General features: G+C 35.8%; 1 protein-coding gene across 1 annotated transcript in view; it reads left to right on the top strand.

Moving 5' to 3' along the window:
* DCK (deoxycytidine kinase) overlaps positions 1 to 19,339 on the top strand; it is a 28,482-nt gene that overhangs the window by 3,456 nt on the left and 5,687 nt on the right. The window contains exons 2-4 of the mRNA XM_057309845.1: positions 655 to 770; positions 16,647 to 16,840; positions 18,054 to 18,201. Coding sequence (XP_057165828.1) covers positions 655 to 770; positions 16,647 to 16,840; positions 18,054 to 18,201 — 458 coding nt within the window. The remainder of the gene's footprint in view (positions 1 to 654; positions 771 to 16,646; positions 16,841 to 18,053; positions 18,202 to 19,339) is intronic.

Consider the following 19,339-nt stretch of genomic DNA (forward strand, 5'->3'; position numbering starts at 1 on the left):
TTTCATTGTAAAACTCTAGGTATTGGGTACATCTTTATATTGATTTTATAGTTCATTTGGCTGTTTCTAAGTTGGTTTTAGATAGGAAGGATTTAAGTTTGTAAACTGAGAGAATAGAGCCAGTAGACAGAAAAATTTTGAAAATGCCAGAGCTTATAATGATTGTTCACTATAGTCATAGCTTGTTTATCACAACAGTTTCCATAAAGAGGATATTATTATTATTATTATTTCCATTGTATTATGAAGAAACAGGCTCAGAGAGGTTCAGTGACTTACCCAAAATCACATATCTAATTAAGTGGAAGAATAGCTTTAAAAGTTATCTCTAATTACTTGGTTAAGGAAAGGCTAGGACTAGGATTTTTTTTTTTTTTTTCCTCCCGTAACACCTTGCCTACAACTTCACCAGGTTTTAAATTCTTCTGTTCTGTGGCTTTGGTAAGCTAAAAACAATAACAAACGTGCTTAATACCAGAGGGTAGGGACTCTTTTAGTTTTCATTAAAACAAATCTAAAGAGAAAATTTAAGAAATTGAATATTTTTGTTTTTTGTATTGTTTGCTAGTATAAATTTTGAAAAAGCTGATGACTATTTTGACTTTTTTTTTCCCTAAGTCTCCTTCTTCAATTTTCCTTTTCCTCTCACAACAGCTTCAGGGAAGACAACATTTGTGAATATCCTTAAACAGGTCTGCGAAGATTGGGAAGTGGTTCCTGAACCTGTTGCCAGGTGGTGCAATGTTCAGAATGCTCAAGGTGACTGTGAGGTATGAAAACAAAATTAACTAAATAAAATAAATATCTTTTGCTTTAGAGGACCAGTGATATTTAACCTTCTGGGCTTGTTTTTTTTTTCTAATAAAATTTTCAAATCTAGCTTTAAGTCTATCTTCATCTTCATACAGGGATGTGTGTATATATGTGTGTGTGTGTGTAAACATTCATTGACCTATGCACCTAAGATTTATGTACTCATTGCATCTAAGAATTTTAAGGGTTTTTAAAAATTAATTAAAAAGTTAAAAAAATCTAATTGCAAATTAAATTTCTTGAGTAGCTTTTTACGTTCTGTTTAAAACCAAGCGAACAATGGGGCGCCTGGGTGGTAGGGGCGCCTGGGTGGTACAGCGGTTAAGCGTCTGCCTTCGGCTCAGGGCGTGATCCCGGCGTTGTGGGATCGAGCCCCACATCAGGCTCCTCCGCTATGAGCCTGCTTCTTCCTCTCCCACTCCCCCTGCTTGTGTTCCCTCTCTCGCTGGCTGTCTCTATCTCTGTCGAATAAATAAATAAAAAAATAAAATCTTTAAAAAAAAAAAAAAACCAAGCGAACAAGGAAAACAAAGACCAAAATAACTACCCAGTAACTGAATTTTATTAGTTTACCTTTTTTTTTTTTTAAAGATTTTATTTATTTATTTGAAAGAGAGAGACTAAGAGCAAGAGCAGGGAGAAGAGGGAGAAGTGGGCTCCCGGCTGAGCAGGGACCCCACCCCCACCCCAATCCCAATGCGGGGCTCCATCGCAGGATCCTGAGATCATGACCTGAGCCGAAGGCAGATGCTTAACCGACTGAGCCAGCCAGGTGCCTCTATTAGTTTACCTTTTGAGCCTTTTGTATTAGAGAGAAGCATTTATCTTCTTATTTCTTTGTACTTTTCATTCTTGCCAGACTTTCACCCTGGACACAACTGTCAATTTCCCAGCACTTTCCATTCTACATTGCAAATAAGAAAGAAGGAATAACCGTTAAATTTCATTTTTTATGGCAACATTTTTTATTGGATGTGTATGAAGGAAAGAGATCTGATTGCTAAACTTTCATTTTTGGAGAAATGAGACTTGAAATTGAAAGCAGCATAGCAGAAATCTTCAAAATGGCAATGTGTTCTAGAAACTTACTTTGTTAGAATTGCAGAAGATAGAGGATTGAACAAAAATGTCTATTTTTTCAAGTTTAGCTGTTGGTATAAGGAAATCTGGGAATAATAATTGAGTATTTAAAATGTAAATCATTAGCAAGATATTCTGTAGACTTTGAGGATGTATATATTTTTAAAGATTTTATTTATTCATTAGAGAGAGAGAGAGCACAAGCAGGGAGAGCAGCAGGCAGAAGGAGAAGCAGGCTCCCCACCGAGCAGGGAGCCCAATGCGGAACTCGATCCCAGGACCCTGGGATCATGACTTGAGCTGAAGGGAGACACTTAACCAGCTGAACCACCCCGGTGTCCCTAGGATATATGGTTTTGAATAACCAAAACTATTTTCTCACACAACAATTTGTCAAGCATTGTTAAATTTAGGGGTGCAGCTTAGTATACTCTGATCCTTAGAATAATCCAGGATTAAATCTTGAAGGGACTTCCTTTCCATATGGACTCCATTTTCTTAAGAAATTGATATTTCAGTCTGATCTGTGGGGAAAGGCAAGATTAGCCTTAAGTAGGATTTTAAAGTGGGTAAATTCTTTCTTTCAACATTTTTCATTGACACATGATATAACTATTGGAAAGTATAGGAAACTTATGTATAGTTTGAAGAACAATTGGAAAGCTAATCATCAACCAGGTCAAGAAATAGAATATTACTGATATTCTAGGGGCGCCTGGGTGGCACAGCGCTTAAGCATCTGCCTTCGGCTCAGGGTGTGATCCTGGCGTTACGGGATCGAGCCCCACATCAGGCTCTTCTGGTGGGAGCCTGCTTCTTCCTCTCCCACTCCTCCTGCTTGTGTTCCCTCTCTCGCTGGCTGTCTCTATCTCTGTCAAATAAATAAATAAAATCTTTAAAAAATAAAAAAGAATATTACTGATATTCTAGAAGGCCCTGTTGTCCTTAGGTTACAGTATCTCCTTTCCTGGGGTAACAACTCTCCTATGGGTAATCAATCACATAAAATAACTCTTGCAGTAATACTTCTTTTGCTTTCTAAAAATAATTTGACCATACGTGAGTATATCTCTAAGAAATATAATTTCGTTTTTCTGTTTTTGAATGTTATATAAATGAAAACAACCGTTCGCAATCTTTTTCCTCTTGCCTTTTTTGCTTATTAAGTCTATGAAATTTGTCTGTCTTGTTGCATTCAGTTGCAGTTTGTGCATTTTCATTGCCATATAGTATTCAGTTGTATTCATACATCACTATTTGTCTATTCTATCTTTTGACCAATTTTTGAGTGATTTCTAGTTTAGTTTCTGTAAAAACAGCCCTATCACAAACATGAATCCTGGTACACGCATGCAAGAGTTTCTCTAGGAATAAGTAAAATCCCTGGTCGGTGGGCTGTTTGTATGATGCCTGCTTTCCAAAGTGGTTATTATCCAGCTTCCTAATTTTTTTCGTTCTGTTGGGTGTTTAATATCTTTTATGTTTTTGATTTGTATTCTTTGATTGCTAATGCGATTGTGCTCCTTTATTTAATTAATTTATTTGCCATTTGGATTTCTTTTGTGATGTCCCTGTTCAGGTCCTTTTGTCATTTTTCTTTGAGTCTTCTGTCTTCCTTCCATTCTGCATTTTTATCTTCCGAAGTATGTCTTGTGACCTCTTTCACTGAAGTGCCCTGCTCAGGTTTGCTTACCATTAGAAATGAGAGACCTATGTTCTAAAAACACCTCTTTCCCCCTCATTTTTGGGGTAAACTATCAGTGCAGTTATTCTCAGATGTTAGGTTGGAAGTAGACAAATTAAACCAATGTCAGAAATACCAAAGGGATTCTTTCTTTGAGAGACTAGATTGGATTAGTTGACCTCCATTTAAGGCCCATTCTAGTTTTAGTGTTGTAAGCTTCTAACTCATTAAATATGTATAACTGGTTCTTTGGCACCTTAGAGGCACGTCTCTGCCTTTCAGTATACCTGTAATTAATCTGGGGTACAGAAACTGACATATAAAAACCAAAATGCCAAAAATTTTAATTTGTAGAGAGAAATGTAATTATCAGATTCACCAAATTAGGTCAGTGTATTCTCTGTGGAGGCCCATAATTCTCAACTCGTAAGAATCTCAGAGTTTTAGGGTGTTCTATAAAATGACAAACAATCCCTTGGGAATTTTAATATGTGGAATACCTCCTGGTTAAAAATGACTGCCTAGTGAATCCCTGTTAGTGTTGGGATTATATTGACCCCTTTAGTTATGTTGGAGAGGAGAGGTTGAAAACATTGCATTAATATATAAGGGAAGACAGATTTATAATAAACAGGTTGTCTCTTAAGCTTAGAATCAGAGTCTGGGGGAATTAGTTACATTATCTTAATGACTGGTATCATCAGACTCTATCACGATACATGGATGCATCTGTCTCTGTTTTAAGACTCTTGGTTTCATGGGTCTGATACTCATGTTTATAGGTAGGGCATTTTCTTCCCATGTACTGGAGTTAGAATTCCAAATTGACCTTTATAACTACCATGTGGATGAACCTATATGTTCATCATGCAGTTTACTGTGATCTAGTCATGTCTCCATGATATTAAAATTTGATAACCTTAATTGGTGCACGTTCTTAGCAAATAGTTTTATTTTTGTGTATATATTGGGGTCTGTTTATGTTGTGACTCCTCTGTACTTCTAGGTGGCATTTCAGACAGTATGGATAGTATTTTGGGATAAGTTTGTGGAGTGTGAGGATGGTGATGGGTGGGTTCTCTGTATCTTTGGATATTTTCTTCCTTTATTCCACATCTCCACTAAACTGAGGAATGGGATTTTCTTCCTTCATCCTCGAGCCCTTCTTCCCCAGACTCATTTCTGATTGATTCTTGGCGTTATAGTGTGAATCACCCACGGTCCAAATCTCAATTTTCTTAGAAGGCTGTCGATAGTGACGGTCTTCAGACCCAACCCTGGCAGGGTCAGTCCTACTTTGGATGTTCTTCATTTAATCACACGTCTTGGCAGTTGCTGTAGAATTGGAAGAGTTGGATTGTCCGTACCTTTGATTTCTTACCCTAGGCAGTAACTTAATTTGCACCTGCATGCTTTGCTTGCATTTTGTTTTTTAGCTTTTTTTTTTTTTTTACCTGCCACCTAGTGGCTGAAATGCTGCTATACTATTGATAAGCTGAACCAATTTTAGCAAAATAATGAGGCAGAGTACCTAAAAAGATTATGGAGCCTTCCCACCTTTCCCCTCCCATGGCGAGATTATCTTTAGAGGTGCCACCCAGATGATCTTCAATCTTTGAATTGAAGGTTTATTTCAAATAGTCGCTTATTTGGTGGTTTATATTATTTAGGCCCAAAGCTTTGATTTAATTGCTTCCTTTTAGCTTATTTTTGAGATGGACAAGTTCTTAGGAACATATCTCTGCTTTGTCCTGTTTTTCTTATGGAGCTGAAGTCTTAGGGGATCTTTGTTACTAATTGTGAAGTATTGTTTTACTTTTATCCAACACTTTTTACCACTAAGAAGCTACTGGAAATTAGAACTATGATAAAGAAGGGATAAAATACACTTGTTTTTCAAATAACAGCATTTTTTGATGTCATTCTTGAAAATTAATTAGGAAAGCTTGATAAAGTACTTCTACTCATACCTTCTGAAATCACTTGATAACTTTTGTTGACTATTTTATGATTATCTTGTTTGGTAGATTCTGATCTTTTTTGATTGAACTTAATTCAGCTCTTTTGCATTGTTTACAAAGGTTAGCTTAGAATTAAAAGATAAATGATTTTGTATCTTTACTCAATATTACTGGTTTTCACTTCTCTTGACAATAACTTGTGCTTTCTGCAAAATAATGAAGTATTCTATCATGAAGTGAGTTACAGAATTACAGATATGAATGACAGAGTAAAACTTATCTGTTATCCCACCACACTGTATGTATCTTATGTATAGTGGAGATAGTAATTTACTATATCTAATATTGGCAGTGGGGGGGGAGACATAATTTTTAAAAATATTATACAATAATATGTGTTCATTGTTTGAAGTTAAGTTTGAAGTTAAGAAAATATCATAGATTACCAAAGGAAGGAAATAAAACGTCCCTGCAATTTTATTACCTAGAGAAGACTACAGATCTTACTTGGCACAGCAGTATACAGTTTTGTGCTTTGCTTCCCCCCCAGTGTTTATATCAAAGGTAATTAAAATGACATTCTGTAAATGATTTCTAAAGGCAACCGAACTTATTGTGTGCATGTACTAGTATTTATATAATATAAATGCCCACTAATAGTGGAACGATAGCCTATTTGCTTAGTAATGTGATAAACATGTTTGTGGTTAAATCTGTATTCTGGGTTATTTAAGACAAATTTCCAAAAGTGAAGTTAAGTAGGCCGAAGAATATAGATTTTTAAAAATAAATATAACTAAGCTGCTTTCTGGAGATATTCTATCAACTCTTACATAATATAATTTGACCCTGAGGCATTCACATTTTTATCTGGATCCTTTTCAGAGGGGAAAAAACTGATAAAATTATACTCAAGTTGGTAAAAATGATACACAGTGTTTTTTTGGATAAATTTTTAATATGTATTTTATTCTTAACATTCATAGTTGCATACAAACAACCCTGCAATTTGTAGTCTCCAAAACTTCATGCATAGAATCAAAAGAAAACATTTTGTATGGGCTTTTAGATTACCCTGAAAAACTGGAAAATGATATCCTGGCTTACTGTTAATTTTCTAATTTGGTGTAGTTAAACTCAGACAACAGCTAACATGTTGAGAGCTGTGAAATTGTACTGCAGATTTTTGATTTAGTTTTAATTTAAGCATTTATATTTTTAGAGCAACTAGCTGATTATTATTTTTATAATTGGGTGATAAGTCAGTATTGGTTCTCTAAATTATTTTCATGTAGTAGACTTTGAAATTACTTTGGGCAAGAGTAAAAGAGTATTGGAAAAGCCAAATAAAAGGAGATGTGTACTCTTTTTGTGTGTGATTAATATTTTCATTGTGGTAAAAACACGTATCATAAATTTTACCATCTTAACCATTTTTAAATATACAGTGCAGTAGTATTAGGTGTATTTACAATGTTGTAAAATAGATCTTAGAATCTTTTCATCTTGCAGAACTAAAACTATGTTCATTAAACAAGTCTCCTTTGCCCTTTTCCCTTAACACTTGGGAACTGCCATTCTTCTCTCTTATATCTGTGAATGTGACTACTTTAATTAATTAATTTTTAAGGTTTTATTTATTTATTTTTTAATTTTAAAGATTTTATTTTTAAGCAATCTCTATATCCTTGAACCCAAAACCTCGAGATCAAGAGTTGCATGCTCCACTGAGCCAGCCAGGTGCCCCTGAATTTGACTATTGTAGATACCCTGATATAATTGAAATCACACAGTATTTGTCCTTTTGTGACTGGTTTCTTTCACCTAGCATATTGTCCTCCAAATTCTTCAAAAAAGTTTAAAACTTCTCACTATGTAACAAGCCCATTTTATATATGTAACCTACTTTGTTATCCCTGTGCCTAGCAAATTTATCCTGTGTTTTTCAGATGAACGAAGTTCACCTCTAATAGATATTATTAAGTTTATGTATCAGGTAGATTTAAGGTAATACTTGCTGCTATAATGAGCTCTAAAATCTCTGTAGTTCAAAATAATAAAATTTTATTTCTCAGAGAACAGTGCAGTATGGTATTTGGTGGATGGCATGGTATGCTGTGTGACTCAGGGACCGAGACTCTTTCTAAATTGTGGCTCATCTAACCATTCAAACTTAAATGTTTATTAGAATGACCTGGAAGACATGTTAAATCACATATTTGGGCCCTACCCCCAGTTTTTTATTTAATAGGTCTGGTGTGGAGTGGGTGCTAAAAATGTGCATTTCTCACAAGTTCTCAAGTGATGTTGATGTTTCTGTTAGGGAGACCATACTTCATTACCCCTGCCCTGGAGCTGAAGTTGAGAGCCTCCCCTCTAGGGTCTTGGTGTCCTTTGCTTCTAGCTGATGGAGAAAGAGGTCTTTAGAGTGAAGCCTGGAAATGGTATTCATTGTTTCTGCCCTACTTCCATTGACTAGAAACTGAGTCACATGGCTACACTCAACTACAAGGGAGGCTGGGAAATAAAACTTAGTTTGTGTCCAGGAAGAAAAACAACGTGGCTTTAGGCAGCACATAGCAGTGTCTGCCACACACATATTTCTAAACAGGAGCACGTTAAGTTTATTTTTTAATGTAACTTAAACTCAGAAGTACCAAGTTTAATTAATTTATGTGGAAGAGATCTTCAACAAATATTCTCTATTTTCTACTTCTAAGAGATAAAAAAATAAGCTATTAGAAAAACTTAAATATGCCCTTTGGCTCACAGTCCTAAGCACATTCATTTTATAAAAACATGCCAGGGATAATGTGACCAGGAATACAGCAAACTAATCCAAGACTTAAATTTTTGTGTTTTGAATTAACATTTTGCTGCAGAGAATTCTGTATATACATGGATACCACTACCACCCTGCCCCTCTACTTTAGCATCAAAGTTATGTAATTCCTTTAGTGAAGTGAAAAAACTTCTTTAAATGATGTTAGGCTTAAGCTTAGAGTCTACTTTGCTATCAGATAAATGCTAACACCTATCATGAAATCAGCTGTAACTCATGAAATCAACTGTGACTCATTAATATTCTGATTAATTTAATGTACAAAGGGAGAAAGCCTAGAGGATCTATTTTACTTTATTATTTTTCAATTTTTTCATTACTTTATATCACTGTTTTTTTCCCCTGAAGGTATTTTTGAATTTGATTTACTTTAAAATAAATAACCACAATCATCTACTACCTTTCTGAAGAACTAGGGAAGTGCCTAAAAGCTGGTGTCGATACTGAAAGAAATTTAATGTGACCTGGTAGTTCTGTTTTATTGGAGTTTTTTTGTTTTTTGTCTTGTTTTTTTTTCACATTATAGGTTTATGCTTTTTTTTTTTGGTCTACTCATAGACCCTCTTTGAGGGGGAGTAGCTGACATACAAGAAAGGAAGAAGTTTTGTTAAGAGAAAATGTTTTTGGATTGATAAAAAGTTTACCACATTATTTTATGTTTGCCAAACTCTGCTTGAATGACAATACATGATGGAAATGTGCTTTAAAAACATATATTTAATTACCTTTTCTTTTAAGAGGGAATGTTTGTAATAGTTGAAAGTACTGGATATGTCACGTACAAATAAGCTGAGAAGAAGGAAGGAAACAAATCATTTGAATGGCCCAAATGGAGGTCACAAAATTATGCATTAAATTTAATGTGGTTGCTTCATAGGGTATCTACTTTGACACAATCTAATAAACTTATTTTCTGATGAGAAGGGGTTATCAAGGGAAGGACTGTAAAGAGATGGCCATGTCGATGACCTGACATCTAAGGAAGAAATAGACTGAAAAATAGACAAGAACTAAAAACGAATACCAATTTGGGTATAGATTTAGTATAAGATTGAATAGCAATTTGAACAGTTTGTGCCTGATATTTTATGTGTACATTGGAGTCTTGTGTTCTGTTGCTAACTTCTTTTATAAATCCGGCAGTCGATATTTATAAAGTTGTCTAAGAGTGTCTATTACTGAGTAATTGTCAAAATGCTATCCTTACGAGGGTAGGAAAATAAAATACTAGTGTCTTCTCCCTATAAAAATAACTACATAAAAGAGTGGTTAAGTTGATAAATTTCATTTAGCTGAAAATATTCACTTGTATGAAACATTTTCCCCCTGGAGGATGCTGAATAAGTGGAAAGTCAGTTTATAATTAAATTAACAAAGCCTTTTTAATGAAATTTAATAAATTTATTCTTTAAGCAGTTTGGGTGCTTATTTCAGTTCATCGTCTGCTGAGAGTTTTTTCTAAACAGACCTATTGTTGACGGTTAGCTTCTTGCTCTTTTATGCTTTTTTTTTTCAATTTTGGGAAGAAGATTCAGTTAATTATGTGGTTTGTGGTATGTAATTTAAATTCTGCCTCAGAGTGCCATGTGTTTGTGTGGTTTTTAGTTCTTAACTGAAACTTTGAGGTCAATATTTACACTTCTGGATTTCTTCCCCCAGAGGAAAACCACCTACTTTGAGTATGAACTTCTAGGCAGTGTTCAGGGGTGTTTATTTGGACTAGGATTGAGAATAGGAATTAATCCATCATATTTTATTCCTTGAAAGTTACTATACAAGATTAAAGACTTTATACGCCTTTTTTGGGGAACCTTTATATAGCTTGACATTAAGGAAAAGCTGAGGAAGCATCCTTTGCCCTCCATAGGGACCTATGAAGATAGCTCCTTATTCCTTCCTTTTGTCTGGGACTATAGATAAATATTTCACCCTACAATGCTCGTGGTGGATAAACTGTTTTTCTTCTAAAAACAATAGTATTCAAGATAATCAGCTGTTAGGGCAGAGCCCATTCCTGGTTTTCTGACAGGCAGGGAAATGATCATTCCTTAGTTCACAAAGAGAGGACGTCTCTCCTAAGATGTTTTGCCTTCTGGTTGTCTAGACTATGAATAAAAGCTCTTCTTTGCTAAAGCAATTGCAGTTGAACTAATAATAGTGGGATATGGTTCCTGTAAATGGAAGCATTAGATTCATATGTTTGATTTGGCATGTGTTGATCCTTTTAGGGATTACTGTTGGGTCACTGGAATGTAGAGAGAGGGAATATTAGGAAGTGAGAGTGGCTGACATATGCTAAGGTATGTGAGGTTGTCCTTTTTCTTATAGATAAAATTGGAATTGGTTTGATTTTCCTTCCTAAAATGGGGCTTAAAAGTTTAAAAAGGGAAGCATATGCTTAATGATAAGATTGTAGGTGAAATTCAGTTACATTATATGCTGTTGCAATAAAATTTTACATATAATCTGAATATTTATAAGTTCTAATTCAGCTACTGTTTAGCCATATAACCTTAGCACTTTAGTTTTTCTAAACTTTTCTTTATCAGTAAAATGGAAATGATAATGGGAAAAAATCAAAGCTTGTGCAAGAATTAAATAAGAACAAAAATGGAACTCCACTGGGTTGGAAAGGTAAGGTGCTGTAAATTAAGTTAAAGTACATGGATATTTGGGAGATTCTTATACTAAAAATTTTTTTGTTGTTTATCTGAAATTCAAATTTAACTGGAGGTCCTGGGTTTTGTTTTTTCTTTCATAATCTGACAACTTCAATATTAAAGTATTATTACTGTGAAAGAAAGAATGAATATTGCCACAAAAAGGAAGAAATTTCAGTGGCTTCTTTTTTGTTCATCCTCTTATTTTGATATGGTAAGTGTGGAATGGTAGGATTTATTGACTTTGACGTATAGTAGTGAAGTGGCAATAGACAGTCCTCAAATGCTCAAAATTATCTCCTATATATTTTACAAATTAAAGATTCATTTAGAATAACAAGTCTCTTTAAAAAAAATCCACATATTAATTAGATATCCCCTAATATAAACTACTTTAATCAGACTATATAAAAATCTAATAATAAAAATTTCTGGGTAGAGGGTATTGTTAAGTGAAATAAGTCAGAGAAAGGCAGATATATGATTTCACTCATGTGGGATCTGAAAAAAGCAAATGAATTAAAAATAAAAAGCCGAGTTGAATCTATAAATACAGAGAACAAACATGGCTGCCAGAGGGGAGGAGGATGGGAGATGGGCAAAATGGGTGTAGGGGAGTGGGAGATACAAGCTCTGGTTCTGGAATAAGTAAGTCACAGGAATAAAGGGCACAGCATAGGGAATATAGTCAATGATAGTGTAATAGTGTTGTATGGTGCCAGGTGGTAAATACACTTGTGGTAAGCACAGTATAAGACATAGATTTGCTGAATCACTATGCTATACAACTGAAATTAATGTAACATTGTGTGTCAACTATACTCAAATGAAAAAAAAATTTTTTTATATGTGAAAAGCAAGCAATACTGTGCCTGTAGTTCCTCTCAGTAAAAAGTACCTAAACCAAGTCACCCATGCTTCCATTAGGTGGGACATATGTTCTGCACATATCTCTTCTATGAGTATTGAGGAACCACAGACTTTTAAGTAGGTCTATCAATATTTAGTATATTAGAAATTTAACTTGAAACACTTTAAAAATTTATCAGCTAATTCATTTAAAAATCACAGTAGTAAGCTCATTACGTTAACATAAATATTTTCAAAAAAAATTTAGTGAGAAAAGTGACATTGTTTTACATTCTGCACATCTCTTAATGTCTGACTTATTAGCAAACCTGAGTTCTCATATCTGCTTCTACATTCAAACTGTTATAGCTTCTAGAAAATTATACTTAAGGGCACGTGCATGGCTCAGTCAGTTAAGCGTCTGCCTTCTGCTCAGTTCATGATCCCAGGGTCCTGGGATCAAGCCCCACATGAGGCTGCCTCCCTGCTCATCCGGGAGCCTGCTTCTCCCTCTCCCACTCCCCCTGCTTCTACTCTGTCTCTCTTTGTCAAATAAATAGATAAAATCTTAAAAAAAAAAAAAGAAAATTATATATTCATGAGAGAATGAGAATGGAAAAAGGTACATTTATTATTAAAGTAGTTTTGTTTTGTTTTGTTTTTTTCCTTGTAGACCCCTGCAAGAATCTCAGAAACTCCTCAGGCTTTCCCCTGCCACACTTTGACGACCTCTGTTCTGGATAATATATTTATCTGTAGAAATTAAAGACTCAATAGAAACTCTAGAAAATAAGATTCTTTAAAAAAAACCAAACTCCTGCGTCTAAAAGATTAGTAATTCCCACTGTGTCATCACATCTAGTTTATGTTCCTATTTCTCTATTGTCTCATAATTTTCTTATAGTTTGTTGATATCAAGAGTCAAACAAGGTTCACATGTTATATTTAGTTGATATGCCTTTCAAATTTTTATTTTTTTATTTTTTTATTTTTTTATTTTATTTATTTATTTATTTATTTATTTTTTAAAGATTTTAGTTATTTATTCGACAGAGATAGAGACAGCCAGCGAGAGAGGGAACACAAGCAGGGGGAGTGGGAGAGGAAGAAGCAGGCTCACAGCAGAGGAGCCTGATGTGGGGCTCGATCCCAGAACGCCGGGATCACGCCCTGAGCCGAAGGCAGACGCTTAACCGCTGTGCCACCCAGGCACCCCATCAAATTTTTTTTTTTAAAAGATTTTATTTATTTATTCGACAGAGATAGAGACAGCCAGCGAGAGAGGGAACACAAGCAGGGGGAGTGGGAGAGGAAGAAGCAGGCTCATAGCAGAAGAGCCTGATGTGGGGCTCGATCCCACATCGCAGGGATCACGCCCTGAGCCGAAGGCAGACGCTTAACCGCTGTGCCACCCAGGCGCCCCTGCCTTTCAAATTTTAATCTATTGGTTCCTCTTCCTCTTTTCTTTGTAGTTTATTAGTTGAAGAACCTGGGTCATTTGTTCTTGTACAGTTTCCATCATTCTGGTCTTGGCTGAGTGCATCTCTGTGGTATAGTTTAACATGTTTCTCAATCTCTGTATTTCCTGTAAATTTGTAGTTAGATCTCTAAAGCTTTGATTAGATTTGGTTTTAGTTCTTTTTTGGCTAGACGTCTAGTCTTAGGTGCTGATATGTATCTTCTTTCACATTCCATCAGGAGGATGTGTTTTGTGAGGTTAAAATCAATCAGTCCGTTCTGATTTGCATTTCCCTGGTTTGTTCAGGTTTTGTCAGCCTAATTCACGAGTTATAAAATTCCCTATTAGCTTTTCTCTAATGATTTTAGGATCTATTGCTGATTGTTGCTCTACTCTAATATATTAGTTGGTGTTGGAAAAGGTGATATTCTAATAATCAAGCCTGTTAGCTGAGATTCTTCAGTCAAAAAAGACCTTTTCCTCATCTATTCCATTAACCTGAAATAACTTGTGTAGAGAGGGCCAGAATAAAATTTTGGGTAATTTTTTCTTTCTACCTAGAAATTTCCAGAGTAATTAATTGGTGACCTAGCAACCTCCAAAGATGATTGAAGAGTTTGGATTTTTTGTTTTCTGGTTTTCTTTAGTATTATGAATTTATAAATTTTTGCCTTCCATTCACCATTCAGGGATGTTCAAAGGGTCCTATCTTTTTGACATGTTGGCTCCCTTGCCCTTGGTAGAACCTCAGCAGAATTTGATCAATTACTTGTTTCCTGGAACAAGATATGTTAAAATCATTTGTACATTTCTTTCTTCAGATGTGGAATCAGGTATGTGACCCTAAATCCTTTCAGTGAGAAATGGTATTTAGAGATCATAATCTGGGTGACATTTATGTTTATCCCTAAAAGGTTGTCATTGTTTATAGGCCTTTTGGTGGACAGAGCTAGGTAAACTGTATTTTATAGAAAGGAAAATAATTCATGAGTTCTAGATGCTATTTCAAATTCATTTATAAGATTACAGAGATTGGGGCACCTGGGTGACACAGTTGGTTGGGTATCCTACTCTTGGTATCAGCTCAGGTCATGATCTCAGGGTCATGCGACTGAGCCCCATGTTAGACTCCACACTCAGCATGGAGTCTGCTTGAGGAGTCTCTCTCTCTCTCTCTCTCTCTCTCTCTCTCCCTCCCTCTGTCCCTCCTGCTCATGGTCTCCATCTCTCTCTCAAAAAAGAAATAGGTTACAGAGATTTTACTTTATTTTTTTATTCTACATTTTTTTCTTAAACTAAAAATATTGGTTCTAACAATATGATTATGAAATCACAAAATTTTAGGGAGGACTTGTTCTGCGTTATTAGAAGATTGGGACCTAAAATGCCTAGAGGGGCCAGGTAGCTGAACAAATAAATCAGGTCTGTTGTGAGAATCAACAGAGAATGACAGGGGCTGATAAACTGGAGAGCATATGTCCCACCTAATGGAAGCATGGGTGACTTGGTTTAGGTACTTTTTACTGAGAGGAACTACAGGCACAGTATTGCTTGCTTTTCACATATAAAAAAAAAATTTTTTTTCATTTGAGTATAGTTGACACACAATGTTACATTAATTTCAGTTGTATAGCATAGTGATTCAGCAAATCTATGTCTTATACTGTGCTTACCACAAGTGTATTTACCACCTGGCACCATACAACACTATTACACTATCATTGACTATATTCCCTATGCTGTGCCCTTTATTCCTGTGACTTACTTATTCCAGAACCAGAAGCTTGTATCTCCCACTCCCCTACACCCATTTTGCCCATCTCCCATCCTCCTCCCCTCTGGCAGCCATGTTTGTTCTCTGTATTTATAGATTTGATTCTGCATTTTGTTTATTTTTTTATTCATTTGTTTTTTTTTCAGATTCCACATATATGAGTGAAATCATATATTTGCCTTTCTCTGACTTATTTCACTTAACGCGATATCCTCTAGGTCCATCCATATTGTCACAAACGGCATAACCTCGTCCTTTTTCTGGCTGTGTGATTTCTGCTATATGTATTTTTATTTATATTTTTATATCTTATTATATTTTATATATATCACATTTTCCTTATCCATTCATCTGTTGGTGGACACTTAGGTTGTTTCTATATCTTGGCTATTGTAAATAATGCTGCAATAAACGAAGAGGTGCATATATTTTTTTGAATTAGTGTTTTTGTTTTCTTTGGGTAAATACCCAGTAGTGGAATTACGGAATCATATGGTCATTCTATTTTTAATTTTTTGAGGAACCTCCCTACTGTTTTCCACAGTGGCTGTACCAATTTACATTCCCACCAGTAGTGTATGAGGATTCCTTTTGCTCTACATCCTTGCCAACACTTATTATCTTTTTTGATTTTAGCCATTCTGACAGGTATAAAGTAATATCTCGTGATTTTGATTTGCATTTCCCTGATGATGAGTGATGTTGAGGATCTTTTCATGTGTCTTTTGGCCATCCGTATGTCTTCTTTGGAAAAATGTCCATTTAGGTCCTCTGTCCATTTTTTAATCAGATTAGGTTTTTTGGTGTCGAGTTGTATGAGTTTTTAAATATATTTTGGGTATTAACCCCTTATCAGATGGATATATCATTTGCCAATATCTTCTTCCATTCAATAGATTGCCTTTTTGTTTTGTTAATGGTTTCCTTTGCTTTGCAAAAGCTTTTTATTTTGGTGTAGTCCCAATAATTTATTTTTGCTTTTGTTCCCTTGCCTTAGGAGACTTACCTAGAGGGGTGCCTGGGCGGCTCAGTCATTAAGTGTCTGCCTTCGGCCCAGGGCGTGATCCTGGGGTCCTGGGATCCAGCCCCGCATCGGCCTCCCTGCTCCTCTGGGAGCCTGCTTCTCCCTTTCCCTCTCCCTCTGCCTGTCACTCTCCCTGCTGTGGTCTCTCTCTCTCTCTCTCTCTCTGGCAAATAAATAAATAAAATCTTAAAAATAAAAAGAGTTATATAAATATTGACAACTAATTCAGATTTTTAAAAGGGCTAAACGAGTATTTTCTGCCATAAGCTTTTAGTTTGTGTATAAATTTGTATAAAAGCTCTAAGGAACTGATGGTTAAGCTAGCCTTTCAGGTTCTTCTAGACCTCAGGTAACCTGAAAACTGCAGTGGGAAAGAGCAGGAGGAAGAGGACCTGTGATGCATTTATTTATCTAACTTCTCTTTTTGAGTTTTTAAAAATTTAAATAGCTCTATTGATTATTAATTTTGCTTTTTGTTCCTTTTTTCAAATTCAAAATAGGAACTGACGACGTCTCAGGAAAGTGGTGGAAATGTTCTTCAAATGATGTATGAAAAACCTGAACGATGGTCTTTTACGTTCCAGTCATATGCCTGCCTCAGTCGAATACGAGCCCAGCTTGCCTGTCTTGATGGCAAGATCAAAGATGCAGAGAAACCTGTATTATTTTTTGAACGATCTATATATAGCGACAGGTATATATAAATGACTTGCCCTTGTCATTCTGGAATCGTGGCTTGTGACTGGAATTTTTTTTCTGTTTCCTGGTAATCAAAGGAATAAGAGAGGCTGTGTTGAGGATTTGAGATGCAACATTATTAGCAGTTTGGTAATAATGGCATTAGAGAAGTTCCAGCATTAATAATCGCTAGCTTCCATGGAGACTTTGGGGAATATGATAGCCATCTCATTCAGATTTGCAGAGAAGTTTTTTTTCTTCCAACCTTCTTAAAATTTTCGTCTACTGTGGTTAAATCTGGATCTGTATTCAAGACTTGCATCTTGAGCAAGATCAAAAATCTCCAAGGGGCCTTAGAGTTACCCTGCTTATGCAAGGATTCTTTTAAGCTAGAGAGTTGGTTCAGAACAAGTGTTCTCAAACTTTGGTCTCAGGATCCCTTTCCATTCTTAATAAATTGAAGAGCCCAAAGAGCTTTGTGTCTTACTGATATTTATGTTATTAAAAATTAAGATTGAGAGGGGTGACTGAGTGGCTCAGTTGGTTAAGTGACTGCCTTCGGCTCAGGTCATGATCTCAGGGTCCTGGGATGGAGCCCCGTCCCACATCGGGCTCCCTGCTCAGCAGGGGAGTCTGCTTCTCCCCCCTCTACTTGCTTATGCTCTCTTTCTCACTCACTCTCTTTCAAATAAATAAATAAAATCTTTAAGAAAAATTAAGATTGAGAAATATAAAGAACATTTACTAATTTATTTAAAATTAGTTATAATAAACCTATTACATATTAGCATAAATAACATACTTACAAAAATTATATTTTTCAAAACAAAAAAATTAGCGAGAAGAGGATTGTTTTATATTTTTGCAAATCTCTTTAATGTCTAACTTAATGGGAGACAGCTGGATTCTCATTTATGCTTCTATATTCAATGTGTGTACCATGTTCTTTTGGTTCAAGTATTGTATATACAGTAATCTGGCCTCTCATGGAACCCTTGGAAAGATCTTGGGGACATTCAGTGGTCCTTACACTACATTTTTGAGAACTGCTGGCCGAGAATATATTTCTTGTAGTTGGAGATATTCTATTGATTTTTTTTCTGCTAAGGCATTATCAACCTTGGATTTTGGGAGAATGTTCCATGTCCATTTAGTAGATTTATTTTCTCTTTTCTATTTCTTTGTGTTTTTGGGAAAGGAATTATATTTTGATGTAGACTCTCTTTCAGGTATGTCTTTGCATCTAATTTGTATGAATCTGAATGCATGAATGAAACAGAGTGGACAATTTATCAAGACTGGCATGATTGGATGAATCAACAGTTTGGCCAAAGCCTTGAACTGGATGGAATCATTTATCTTCGAGCCACTCCAGAGGTGAGACTCAATAGAAATTTGCTTCCTGGGGCACCTGGGTGGCTCAGTTGGTTAAACATCTGTCTTCAGCTCAGGTCGTAATTCCAGAATCCCTGGGTGGCTCAGTTGGTTAAACATCTGTCTCCAGCTCAGGTCATGATTCCAGAATCCCAGGATCAATCCTGAGTCAGAGCCATGAGTTGGGCTCCCTGCTTAGTGGGGAGTCTGCTTCTCTCTCTCTCTGCCCCTCCCCCTGCTCATGCTCTCTCTCTCTCTCAAATAAATAAACTGTTCAAAAAAAAGTGTTTTAAAAAAATTTGCTTGCTCCATTGACAATTTAAAGTAATATTTAGAAGTCTTTTTAGTGGTATGCAGTGAAGGCAATTTAGTTTAACTCCACTCCCTACTCTCTACTCCCCACATCCAAATTAGAAACTCGTAACTGTGTAGATAGAAGCATTCTCTTTTTCTCAGCAAAGAAGAAACCCAAATTTGGCTAGTTGCTCTCTTAGGCCCTCCTCTGTGCTTCCTCAGTTTTGTTCTTCATTATTTCTTCCTAACTTTTGCAAGGACTCTTATCTATCACAGCTAGATTTAAAAATTTGCTCAAGCAACTCCTAGAATATAGGCTTCTTGGTGTGAGACTGGGTATTTTAATTACTGTTGAATTTCCATTGCCTAGAACAGGGCCTAGGTACATAGCAGGAGCTCAGCAAATATTTGTGAATGAATTGCAAAGTTGATGGGAGTCCATTTCAAGAAATCTTTTATGTTTGTTCATGGCTTGGACTGGATAGCAGCTTCAGGTGAGAGGAGACATAGAGGACCCTTTCCATTTTCAATTAAAGGAGCTTACTTGAAAATGAGCCTTTCATGATAGGTGATAACAAAGCCATTCTTTTTTTTTTTAAAGATATTAGAGAGAGAAATAGCGAGAGGGAGCACGAGTGGTGGGGAGAGTGAGAAGCGGTTGCCCTGCTAAGCAGGGAGCCTGATGCCGGGCTCCATGTCAGGACCCTGGGATCATGACCTGAGCAGAAGGCAGATCTTAACTGACTGAGCCACCCAGATACCCCCATTCTTGTTTATATATGAAATTATGTAATGAATCCAGGAAGTGGATTCTTTTCATAAAGCTAACCTAAATAAGAGCTTACTG

Source organism: Ursus arctos, unplaced genomic scaffold, assembly GCF_023065955.2.
Source record: "Ursus arctos isolate Adak ecotype North America unplaced genomic scaffold, UrsArc2.0 scaffold_9, whole genome shotgun sequence".
NCBI classification, from domain to species: Eukaryota; Metazoa; Chordata; class Mammalia; order Carnivora; family Ursidae; genus Ursus; species Ursus arctos.